This window comes from Coturnix japonica, chromosome 8 (assembly GCF_054131305.1).
Source record: "Coturnix japonica strain WE chromosome 8, WE-NBRP24, whole genome shotgun sequence".
NCBI classification, from domain to species: Eukaryota; Metazoa; Chordata; class Aves; order Galliformes; family Phasianidae; genus Coturnix; species Coturnix japonica.
In genome coordinates, this window is record NC_140670.1 from 26,996,169 (window position 1) to 27,009,450 (window position 13,282).

Below are 13,282 nucleotides of genomic sequence, written 5' to 3' on the forward strand. Positions count from 1 at the left end.
GCAACCTGTGCCAATGCTTCAGTACTCTAATTGTAGAAAAAACCTTCTGATATCCAATCTAAATCTCCCCACTTCTAGTTTGAAACCATTTTCCCTTGTCCTGTCACAACTGGCCCCACTAAAGAGCCTGTTCCCCCTTCTGGACAGTGATCATTTCACACAAAGAGACTGGATTGCTTAGGAGTTCTTATTTCTCATGCTCATTCTCAGCAATAAAACATATTTGTAGATGCTTTGCCTCATAGACCATTCAGTGTTGAAGGTGTGTGACACATTTTCCCCAGAAAATGAAATTCTAGATCTTATCTGAAGATAGCTGTGCTTTCTGTTTGCTGATACGCTATATACAGATTTCCCTTTGATTTTAATCAAACCATAATTCACAAATATTACTTCTTTGAAAGGAGGATAGATCTTTGTATGTACATACAGATGAAGGCTCTCAACATAAAGCAGGATTATCACTCTTTTTTTGTAGTCATCCTGTTTTATTGCTTTAATCAGTCCATTCTCTATACTATTTTTTTCTTTTAATATTTGGACTGATGAAGAACAATTTCAAATTCTGTTGATGATTAAATTAAGGCTCCTGTTTCTAGAACAGATGCATTTTAGCTAAGTCAGGTACAGTACGAATGCAAACATGAAGGGATTTTTTGTACTCTTTGCTACATTAAACTTTTAAGTTTGATTGATTGAAGGTAAGAACTCCAAAGCACCAGGGATTAGTTGTGCAATCAGATGGCTTAAAATTTCATTGTTGGTGACTGCCATTGCATTTTATCTTAAACCCCTTTTTTGGATTCAAATGTAGTACCTTAATAAGGTTATGGCTACCATAAGCTTTAATAAATAGATTTTCTGTTACATCCAGTTGTAGTGCTATTGATATCTGGGACATTTCAAGCAACCCAGGTTTATATATGAAGTAATGTATATTAATCTATATTATTTTTCATTGGTATTCTGTATTGAATTTTGTAGCTATTGAGTTTCTAAATGAAGTGCGAAGAATTTTAATATTATTCTTAAAATTTCATGCATCACAAGAATTAGCACATAGAAAGTAGACTTATCTCGGCAGTCTCAGGTCTCACCACTTATTTTTATTACTATCACACAAACAATAGAAGGATTTAGATTGGATGGGATATCTGGAGGTCATCTTGTCCAACCTTTTGCTCAACCAGTCAGCTAGAACAGGTTGACCAAGATGATGTTCAGATGAATTTTGAGAATCTTGAAATATATCTATAAACTATCTTTGTTTCTTGTTTCTTCTCTCGTCTCCTTTCTTCTCTCTTTTTCTTTCTTTTCTCTTTTCTTTTTTCTTTCTTCTTTTTTAATTGCCAAGGAGGTTTATTCCTGTACAAGATCTTATTTTGCATGTCAGCACATGCAGCTTGTGTTTGGGTTAGAACATGAGCCTTGAGTTTTCTGTAGCAGTAAAATATCCATCATAATAAGATGATTTTCACTGTGGGACACAAAACCTGATCACCCTGTTTAGTTCTCCATAGTCATGGAGAACCTTTTCTGTGTTCGGCAAGTTCAAATGCTTTAGTTTTTCTTCATGAAAGATTAGACCTGCCAGCACATTCTCACAATTCATGTACAGGACATGTTTAATATTCAATTATTGCATTCAGCAGTTAGAAATATTACAAATAACTTACAATTTAATAAGTAGCTAATATAGCTAATAAAGGAGGAGGGGCTGAAAAGGCTGAATTGTCATAAAAGTTGATCGTCCTTCCAGCTAGTCTATCAGCAAAAACAATTTTAACTCTTTAGGTAGATTAAAATCAAACGATAATTTACAAAAAAAGCTCTTTAACAAGCATCTTTCCATTTCAATACTTCACCCCAATGATGAAAGCATAGATTTGCTCTTTACAAACTATATTATATACATTAGTTCTTCTGCAATAGCATGTTGCAGTAAATATATGATCAGCATGGTATTACATCATAGTTTTAATAATTTTTTTTGTCATTACCAGAATCAGGGCATTTTTTCCTGAAACGTATAACAAACTTAGAATGTATCACTCTGTTTCTATCAACACGTTGGTACTTTTTTTTTTTTTCCATCTGAGATATCAGTAGACATAATCTGCTTTGAAATTACAAAAAAGCATACTTCTTTGGTAATGCATATGGAAAACAAGTAAATTCATTGTGAAATAGATACTATTTATTGCTTTTAGTTAACACTGTTAATGTGATTGTCTCTGTAATTGTCAGCTTTAGAAGAATTGAAAGAAAACTAACTTTCTCATAAATCCTTTCTCTATCTTGCTTCCTGTTACTGACATGGGAGCCTAATAGCCTGCAGTAGCAGCCTATAAGAAGGGAAATAATTGTGAGTAATCAAAGAATTACAGATTGATTGATGTTGGAAGGACCAGCTGGAGATAGTCTGACCCCTCAAAGTCGGGTCAACTAGAACAGCTGACCCAGGGCAGTGTCAGATTTTGAGTATCTACAAAGATGGACAATCTGAACCCATCTGAGGAACCTGTTCCAGTCTTCGATCACCCTTGCTGTTAAAAACTAACAAAACAAAACCACAGAACAACAGCTTAAGTTTAAGTGGAATTTCCTGTCTTTCAATTTGATCTGATTTAGGTTCAGATCTATACAGGCAACTGGTTTGTAAAACACTTTGACTTACCATTTTCAAAAAGGATTATTGAGAATGAATTTGTAGTGATATAGGATATGTACTATATTGAACATCTCATTTATGAGAATCTCTTATAACATTTGAATATGGTCACGTGATTTATTTTAGTGAGAATCTTTCCCAGCAGGACAAGTTAATATTTCAATGAACAAATGAATCAGCATCAAGCCCTCTAAAAATACATAAAATAATTTAAAAGCAAGCTTGTATGTAGTAAACAACTATTAGGCCTCAGTATTAATATATTGAAAAAAATAGAGAATGTTTTCTTTACGTATACCCATTTCTCAGTGAAAACCCTGAGAAAATTTTCATTTGGGCAAAAAGATGTGATTGATCTTGAGGATTTCTGTAAGCCTTGGGGAAAAAATATCACAATACCTTCTCTTTGAGTGTAGTCAATGCATTTAGTTGAAGATATGTTAGAGAAGGCTTCTGTAGTATTCTTATACCAGAAAGTGCACTGAAATCCTTCATGGAATACTCTGAGGATCTCTGTTACATATGGCTTCTGTCAAGAAAAAATACCTTTAAAATGTGAGTGTGAGGAAGTTCACTCTGTAGGGACTAAACATTATGATTTTAATTTATTTTTCATCACTTTGCTATGCTCGAAGCCAAATAGTTAGAATTATATTTAAAGGTATTCATCTCTTTGAGAATGTCATTGTTAATATTTGTTTTTCCATACTTTGCTCAGTACTACCCTCATGAAAGCCTGCTCAGGCTTATACAGTAGCTGAGCTTGTCAGATATGATGATTTTATGGGAAAGTTTCTGAGAATTTTTTTTCTTTTTCTAGAACTTTTGAGGAAAACATTTAAGAGTCAAAGCAAGTTTGTTGTTGTGGTTTGGTTGTTTATAACTTTTCCCATATTTTCTCATTTTACAAGAGTAAGCTTTCCCTGTAAAGGCTGTTGTACTCAAAAGCTTTATATATATATATATATATATATATAGGCCAGCTCAGCAAATAAAAACCTTCTCAAAGCTAATGGGAGTATGAAGGAACTTCAAGTTTTCTTGATCTCTGTAGAAGCCTGGTACTGTAACCTGAAAATTCATCCTGGTTCTATCTGAAATTAATACTAATTATTGCTTTATAAATATATATATATATTTCCCATTTACTTCTGTGATGTCTGATAATGCACGCACTTGTGTTGTTGTCTTTTCTTCCATTATATTTAAGACCATATCTCTACTCTTTTTTAAAGTCTTGTAGGCACTGTATTTTTAAGACCCTTAGCCTTCTATGTAGTGTGCTTAAAATCAGCCTGTGAGTCCAAAGCTGTTCATGCAGAGCTACATTTTGTTGCTGTGATTTTTAGGAAACTAAAAAGGATTTCTTAGAAATTGCCATACTGGATTTTTGAAACATGTCCCTAGCTAAAAGAGAGAAACAATTTCACTGAAGCATGAATATAGGCTGGAAGATACCCAAACTTATATTGAGTTACTCTTCCAAGTAGGTTTCTTACTCATTGCCTAACTCCCCTGCGATACAGATTTGGAGCAGCAAATGGGATGGTTCAGAATTCTCAAGTATGCATCTGTGCAACAGAAACTGAAGTCATTATCTCCCTGGATGTTTTCCATCTTTGCCCTGACTTATATACATATTTTGTTCAAAAGATGTTACTCATCATTTTGAAATGAAATTCTGCTCTGCAGATGCCCTTTCTGCTCCTACTTAAATAAGACAAATCAAGGTAGTGCATTCTAATGATTCTCCTGTAAGTTAGTGTGAAGTATTCAATATAAGAAATGATATGATCTATGTTCAGGTTAGTGTTGTATAGGGACCTTGAGAAAAGTCCTTTGTTCTTTGAAAGCATAAGGCGCCCTAATGGAAAAAGCACTGTTTATTCTCTTTGAATTTGGATTTTGTTAAAGCTGTTCAGCTACTGTAGTAGTTAATGTTAATTTGCACTTACCTAATTAGACAGAGCTTTGGGAAAATGTACTTGAAAAGATTTTTAAAAGGGAGTAAAAAAAGTACCAAGTGTTGCCAATGCTGAATTTTTTTTCTGCTTGATGACTGAGGCCCTTACAAAGTGCTTCACAGTTTGCCCACAAGGTGGGGGCGACCTATGCTGAACTGTGCAAAAAGCCTTAAAGATGGCATTTCTAGCTGATACGTATCTATATCTCATATATTACAGTCTTGTTTTGGCATTTCAGCTATGGGGCTTTCATTACAGAGCTCATGGTTTCACAGAAATGATGTTTAGCAGAAACTTAAGAGTATGGTACAGCTATTACCCATGTACTAGCATGGCAGCTCATAGTCTCACAACCTTACAGCATAATCTCTTGGAAAAACAACTTCAGTTCAACAGGTTCCATTTTTCTCCTTGGTTTACATACTTCTGAGTCTGCTTGAAAGCTAGTTACCCATCAGCCTTTTCGTAGTTACTTGCTGCAGTTTTTAAGAAATATGACATCAAAGATTTTCTCTCACTAGCATTGTAGTTTCCCCATGCATCTTTTTTTGTATACTTTGCTGGATATGACAGTGTATCATTCACTGATATAATCAATGACATATCAGCCTGACTCTACAGCATATATTAGAAAGTTGAGTAAAACGTAAGCTGTCAGTTGTCTGTTTTGTTTTTTTTGTTGTTGTTATTGTTTTGTATTTTTTTTTTCTTCCATATTTATTACAGCTTGGAATACAATAAAAGTTTCAAATGAGGAATAGAAAATAATGAAGGGGAGTATAATTAACATGACAAAATTGGATCACAATGTGTTCTCTTAATCCTCACCATTTAATTTTCATTTTATCTTATAAAAGTCTCAGTTGTCACTTCCTAGATTTTGATCACCTCTTCAAGGGGGAGAATATTAAATTCACTTCACACTTTACGTGTTATATACATATTTTGTCTAGTAGGCTGAGGGTATTTTTTAAGTCAGTTAACCACTTCTCCTGTATTTGAAGTCATTCACATTTTCCCATTGGTGGGAACAGTTGTCCTTTCAGCCACAGGTCTATTAAAGCAGTCTTGTTGTATAGATCTGTGGACACCATCTCTCACATTTGAAGAAAAGAACAAAACAGAATCAAACACAAAAACCGAACACTTTTGCTTCCACAGGGCATATGTACACGGGAGGCTTAATCGATATTATTTTTACACCATAAATTGTTAGGTGGGATATTCTAAATTACATAAGTTAATATGCGACCTCTTTTTATCTTTGCTGTCATGTACAGAAATGTAATTGACTCCCATGTACCTCAGTTTTTCTGACTACAGAGGTGGATCTTCACTAAGAAATGGAAACGATGATAAAGCAAATGGTCTTTTCCCCCGCATACAGTTGATGAAATTTCTGGGTCTTCATTTGTCATGATTTGACTATCATGATAAAAAAAAAAAAAGGTCACTTGGATACTTATAGTCTTCAGAAGGCCTTCATGCATGAGCCACCTGACAACTTTTGTCTAGTTAGTCTTGTGAGGGGCAGGACTAAGCATTTCAATTTCTTGTTTTAGAATTCCATTTTGAAATCCTGGCTTTTTGGAGGTCAAAAGGAATTTACTATTAATGTTGCTCTAGTCAAAAGGTGAAAAAAAGCACAACCACCCCCCCAAAAAAAACCAACCAACCAAACAAACAAGCCAGACCTATTTCTAATTCTAGGCGTATTCTATGATGGTTCTAATTTTAAGATGAACAAATCTGAAGTATTTGTTCTATGAATAGCTGCTGGAAAACAACCTTATTTCAGAGATTTAATTATATCAAATATGTTCACAATGACTTCTACTCTTGTTGTAATAGCGTTATTTACATCTTGAAATTAAAGCCTCCCTTTCATGGCCTTATCTGTAGGTAAAGAGAGGAACAGAAGGATGGATGAATGAATTTCTCTGCTAAATGGGAATGCTTCTTTTTGGATGTTTTACACATTAGAGACGGGAATCAACAAGGACCATGGAAAAGATCAGAAAATGTAATTTCTACAAAGTGGTATTATATACATAAATCTTCTGAAAGTCAGCTACCTTTGGGATATTGTAGGCTGTAGACTTTTGTGTAATCCATTACCCATGCTGATATAAACCTTTGATTTGTGGGTTAAAACCTGAGGCTGAGTAACCTCATAAATATGTTAATCCAGAGTAATCAAGAAAAGTGCTACTGCAAATACAAAATTTTTATTCCATAGTTCCAATAGCTTTATAGCATGCTTTTCATTTATAACAATAAACTTTGGGACATTATTCTTTTCACGTTTAAGAAAATGCTTTGCCCTTTTCTTCACATATCACCAATGAGTGTTACACGCCTTATTTTGAGCAACATGATCTTTATGCCAAATTCAGTGTGGGTTTTGCATTATTTAACTAAGTATTTGATTTAAATAGCGTAGATTTACCTCCCTTCATGTGAATCTGATTTTATTTTACTTTTTATTATAAAATCAAGGTTCACATTTTGGTGAGCTGAAACTTGTACAATCAGCTAGTTTATTCTCCATAAAATAAGACTTCATTTGTACATCTTGTAGAAATAAGACTGCTATTAACCTCTTTAAAAGCAGGAGATAATTCAGAGCTTATTTTGACTTAAATCTCAGATACTTTTAAAGTACATTTGTTGTGGTACAGCTGTTTAGATTTCAATGTGGGATAACAGTAAAAGTGAAATCCTGTCATTCTTAATGTTTTCTAATTTGGTCTGATTTCTCTGCATTTTATTTTGAATAATCTACAGGAGTAAACAAATTATATATTGATAAATAGTAAGCGGTGTGTTATTCTAATCCATCAGGATAGCTTTGTAAATTGAACTCATTTGAATAGTGTGCCTTTTTGTAGAGCCAATACAAAGTTATTAGCTGCCTACAAGACTAGTGAAATAGAATGTTTTGGTGCTTGTGTGTTGTTCCACAACATCCAGTGCTGCTAGCTTAGATTGGAAGAACAGAACATATGGATTTAATGGAGTTGTCTGCAGTCGTATCCTGAAGCTGCCAGTTTTCTCCTGTAGGCTGTAAGGATTGTTGTTGGGGGGATTTAAGTTGTATTTCAAGCAGAGGCACATTGTAATAGACACATGAATGACTACCTAAGTATGCCATTTCATGAGACATTTTGTTTTCCACAGAATTAAGTTTCCCCCTTAATTTGCATGCATTTTCCACAGGTTGCCTCTGCTCAGTTTGTAAGCTGTTCCATTTATAAAAGACAACTTGATTCTGTGTCAGCTTCTGTGGATTGTATAAACGAAGGAACGTGATAAATTCTTATGGAGTTCTGGGTACTCACATGCTGGAACAGTGCTGAGGTGCACACACTGCCACAGGATTCTTCTCCTCGAGGGTTGGTGAATAGGAGATTTGGGGTGACTGTGGTGCAGGTGAAGAGGCTTGGTAGGCATTTACTTTAGCTGCCCTTAGAGAAACTTTTGCCCTGTTTTGGCCAGCTAGGAAGTGGTGGTTTGGTGGCATTTCTGTGCCCTGTCTGATCAGTCTGCACTGCAGTGGCTGAGATCTTGGCATGCTTATGACTGGTTTGTACTCGAGTGTTGGCAGACAGCATTACAGGGCTAAATATGCCCTGCCACTATAGGTTTGACTCCATGATTCTTACGATATCATCCAGGAAGCTTTTGTTTGATCATTTACACAAATTCTACAAAGCATATGTTTTCAAATTGCCTTCCAGTCTCATCAGTAAATACAAAACTCTGACTTAAAAATTAGTTGCCAGTTGGTATGTTCTCAAACATAACGACTCAAAAAGAATTCCAAATCTCTTCATCAGCTCCCTACCTAGTCGCCATTTGGCACAGTAATATGACAGTAGTGTGCTGGCATTACTGTCTTTATAGTTTCTTTTGATAAGAGGAAAGATAGCACTTCAGTTTTGCTTTATTGAATTAATGTTACTATTATTAATGCTTTTTTTTTTTTTTTTAAATCAAATAATTTTTCCTCAGAAATGTGTTGAGGAGTGAATTTAACCTGTATGAGCAACTGGTTTATGTAGAAATATCAAACACAAACAATCAAACTTGGGGACTTTGTATGTTTATTTTTTGAATGAATAAATATAATTGAATTTCCACTTATTATGGTAGTCTAGAGCAATTCTAGTCTATAATTTGTTAGAATCCAATTCTTTATTATGGCTGAAATCATCATTGTGTTCATTCAGCTTTGCTTGAAGAATCCTTTACTCCATTTCCTCTAATTCCATATTTAATTAATTTTCCTTCCAGTCCATTTAAACAAGTCTAGGCTTTTTTTTTAAAAAAAAAAAAGAAAAAAAAAAAGAAGCAGTTTCTGATGAAGTTATCTAGAAACTTTGCAGTCTCAGTTTGAGGAAGAATTCAATCCTGCAAAGATTTTTATGTCTAAAATCACTTTCTGTTGCTGCAGGTATTAGAGATGTCAGTGACTTCCTTTACTATTTAATTTTGAGACCAGTCACTTCTCCCTTGTCTGTGCCTTTTAATTTTCTTTCAGTTTCTCATTGACTTTAACACTCAATGATTCAATTTCTTAATATTTAAAGTTATTTTTTACATAATGACTAAAACAATAAATTAAATAAAATAAATTAGATAGCAGTTCCCCTCTCCCAGTTTTTCCCCTTCACTAATTCCAGGTTATTAATTGAGCTTTTCACTGTGTGATATGCATTTGAACGTATGTATACACGTGCATGTGATTAAAGATAACAGTAAAACAACAGTGTGTGCATATTGATTTTAATAGGCAAAGTACAAGTTAGGAAAAAAATCCAACAGTAAAAACCTTTAAGAATGTCATTTTCACTTGAATACAAACCTAGATTGTCTTTCAACCTCTCATCATTCTGAGTAGTGGAAATAATATCCTGTAATTATTACATTATTTGAGAAAGAAAGGGGTGGATATTTGGTTAATCTAATGTACGCCACCGTGAGAGACAGGACTTCAGCATGCAGAACTAACTCCAGGAGCTGCTTATCAAATCTTGATATGAAGGCTGTGATTTTGTGTCTGATTTTCTTGAAGTTATCTTTCATTCTCTGTGTTATCAATATAAAAGTTTTACTACTATTAATTCTTGTGAACTGAGAGGACTGTTGAAATTGGACTAATTTCTTTATGCAGCAGAAAGCAGCAGGATTCTGCCAGAAGGCACTTAGCTCCATACTGCTTCTCTGATCACTTCATCCCAGCAAGAGAGAATATTTCTTTTCTTTCTATTTTAGCATTGGACTGTTTTGCAGAAATAGCCAACCAGTATTTAGAAACTCAGCGAGAATTTTTTTCTCACCTGACATTACTTATAACCTAAGTCTGACATAAGATCATAGTCACAGACTCCCCATGTTGTCAGTAGAAAGAAAGGGCAGCTCCTTAGGGTAATTTGTCCCACAGTATGTTGGTCCATCTATTTTGGACTCGCTCATCTATCCTAAACCTTCCTGTCTCCATTGATTCCTATAGATGAGCAGGATAATTTTTACTAGATTCAACTTCCTCATGTCAAAATTCAGAGTTGTATTCTTTCAAACTGTATTTTCTATTTTTAGGAAAGGCAGTATATAGTATGAGTGTGTCGATCTTTCACCTCCACATGAAAGTGTTTGATGTTTTCCTAAATTAAACTGATGTAACTCAGATTCACTGGTGGCAAATCTATGCTTTTCCTGCTGTATTCTTTTGGAATTTTAGTTTTCTAGAGGAAAAGAACAAAACGCAGTTAGATACTACAGGATAATGTTTTTACAAGTGGTCTATAGTTTTCCCTTATGCTTTCTTTTGCTAGATTGGTTTCCTGTGAATTGCAGACACAGCTTCTTTTTCATACTAAAATACAAAATTCTATGTCCAGACTTACTGTTTCCATATGAAAGATGTCCCCAGGTTAGACTTTAAAAATTGTCTCATTTTCATGGTGGAACAGATCTTGACCTATTGTTCTGTTGGAATATTATTTCTGTATGGCAAGTAAAAATAGCCAAGGTGAAAATGACATGAAGGATCTAGAGCAGGGGAAAAAAATTTCTACTCCTTCAGATGCTAACCTTTGGAGCCTGGAAAAATTCCTGTGTTCAAAAGTTTTTCCTGCTTTAGCAGAAACCTTATATATCATTATCCAGGGTAAAGTGTATTTCCCATATTGTCTACATAGCCAAAGATTTATAAAGATTTAGAAATAACACCCAGTGAAATGTTGTTTGTTATACGTCCTTCTATACAGTGCTCTCTGAAATAGTCATCCAGTTAAAAATCTGGGTAGAAATACTGGTAGAGAAAACATATACTAATATTTCTAAAGTTAAAATGGCAAGGTGAGGCTTGGATATACAAGTTGGATTCTTTTCATAAACCAGCTGGGTAACTAGAAGAGTTAGACAAATGTTCAGATACACAGGTCCTTCATGTCTCATACAGAAGCTCTAGACTTCAAAGCTCAATCCAAGTTGAAAGCAATTGCTCAGAGTTTAATTATAGAGAATTTTTCATAAAATAGTTGCAGTAGCTCTTACTTCTTTGTACTGATCCTCACAACTCCTTCACAAAATGAAACTTGAGACTAGGACACAAGAAGCCTTGGATTTTGAAGTACCAGTTCTAGGCATGTAATAATTGCGCACACTTATCTTTTCAAGTTTCACTGGTTATAAACTCTCCATCTCTCTTTTTCTATCATGACTTCCCTACCTTATCAACTCTTCCTCTTCTCTTACCCATCCCTTCTCCTCCACCCAAGAAAACTGCATTACATGATCTAATGTACACATTTAATTGAGCAATCTTCCTAACCTCTACTTTGCTTTCAAGTTACCTATACTGTACTACTAAAAGAACTTGCATACTCAAGAACTTGACTCACTATTATCTTGTGAAAAATATATCGATGCCTATAGCTTTGTCTTACTACGTGTAGATCCTCATAGCTGGAGCTTCATTACAATTAGAATGTCGTGATCTACCCAGGGAAAATCCTTTTCTCCTTGCAAATTTTTAAAGGTTGAAATCCTCTAATTGTAAGATGGCTTTTATTTCTTCTGTAATAATTCTCTTAACATAGAAAGAAAGAAGGAAAAAAAAGGAAAGTTCAGAAAATGTCTAGGGTTGGTTGTGGGGTTATTTTTGTTTTGTTTTTGTTTTGTTTGGGTTTTTGAAACATTTGTTTGAATTTACACTTGAACACTTCCTCTTAACACAACTAAATCTATTTTTTTCTCTTGCTGGCCTAAAACTCTGTCCTTTACTGCTAAGAATGTTCACAGGCTGTGAAGGGGAATCCAAATAATTTGTTATAATTGGTAGTCATAATCAGATCTCAGATGCCTGAAGACTTCTAAAAGCTACACATGACCAGGCCAGATAGATAGATCACTTTGTGCAATAGACTGTGGTGGCGCAGTGGTAGGAATGCCGCTTTGCAACACCGAGGCCCGGGTTCGAATCCCCCCTGTGGCGCAAGTGGTCGAAGTGCCGCTCTGCTACACAGGAGGCTCGAATCCCGGGGGTTGGACTCGATGATCTCTAAGGTCCCTTCCAACCTGCACCCGCACCAGACTATGAGACTATGAGACTAAGATCACTTTGTGCAATTCAAAGAATACAGAAGGTTATGTATTGTACCAGTTTGGTATTTACACGTTATAAAATGCTGAATAACTTAGGGACTTAGGGATATTTGCAGATATGACTTTAATATTAAGTGCAGTCCTTAACATCAGTGATAAGTAATTATAATAACAATTATCGGCTCTATACCATGCAAGTGTGGGTATGTGACTGTGTGTGTATGGTGTCTTAAAGATAATTATTAAATCTTCATAAGAAATTACAGTGAAGGGATGAACTAATGCATGTTCATGTGAGGTTGTAGAAGTGGTGCCAAATGAATATTTGTTGCCTTGTCTTTAATTTGCTTTGAAATACTTTGCTTTATTAAGCACCAGATTAATCTGTTTTTCTTTTAAATTTAACATTCATTTTTATATTGTGCAATTAAAATATTTTAAATGTATTAATTTTAAGTAGAAAATGCTTTTTTCATTTCTGAAAACACGTTTTAGTATTTTAATTAAAATGGAAAATGGTGATAGTTGAAAAATAGTTAACTATAAAGAAGATGGTTTACGTCAATATGATTTGTTAGTACTGTCCATGTTGTTTTCAATTTTTATAACAGGCAAGAGTTACATGGGTAATTTCTATTAGCATTGCTTCAATAGAAAGACTATATTTCATTGTGCATGTTTTGATTCTGACAAAGACATGGGAGTTAGTTACTCATCTCACTTTATGGTGAATGCAGGTGTGTGCACACCGAACTGCAATTACTGTTGTAGCTGATCATCCATGGAGCCATAAAATCCCAGCCTAAAAAGAAAATGGCTATGAAAATGTTGTAATTTACGTCTATTTTATTTGCAGATTGCCTTCTCACAGCACAATACTATCATGGATCTGGTGCAGTTCTTTGTCACCTTCTTCAGGTAAATTGCTTTTTCTGTTTTCTGACTGAAATTGTACTGATTCTGTTCCATCAAACACCTTTCCAAGCTCTTTAATCTCAAGAAATGCCTGAAAGGAAACCTTTAAGCTGCGTTCACT

At 34.6% G+C, this 13,282-nt stretch overlaps 1 protein-coding gene across 9 annotated transcripts in view; it reads left to right on the plus strand.

Annotated features, from left to right (window-relative positions):
* Window positions 1-13,282, plus strand: part of ATRNL1 (attractin like 1) — a 402,227-nt gene that overhangs the window by 179,107 nt on the left and 209,838 nt on the right. For 8 of the 9 annotated variants that reach the window (XR_014948932.1, XR_014948933.1, XR_004307738.2 and 5 more), the window contains exon 25: window positions 13,103-13,164. Coding sequence is in view for 6 of the 9 variants with exons in the window: in XM_032445435.2 (XP_032301326.1) it covers window positions 13,103-13,164 (62 nt within the window). In the remaining 3 variants the exon portion in view is untranslated. Of the gene's footprint in view, window positions 1-6,537; window positions 6,654-13,102; window positions 13,165-13,282 lie in introns of those variants that run through there. The other variant, XM_085555301.1, reaches the window with a different exon arrangement.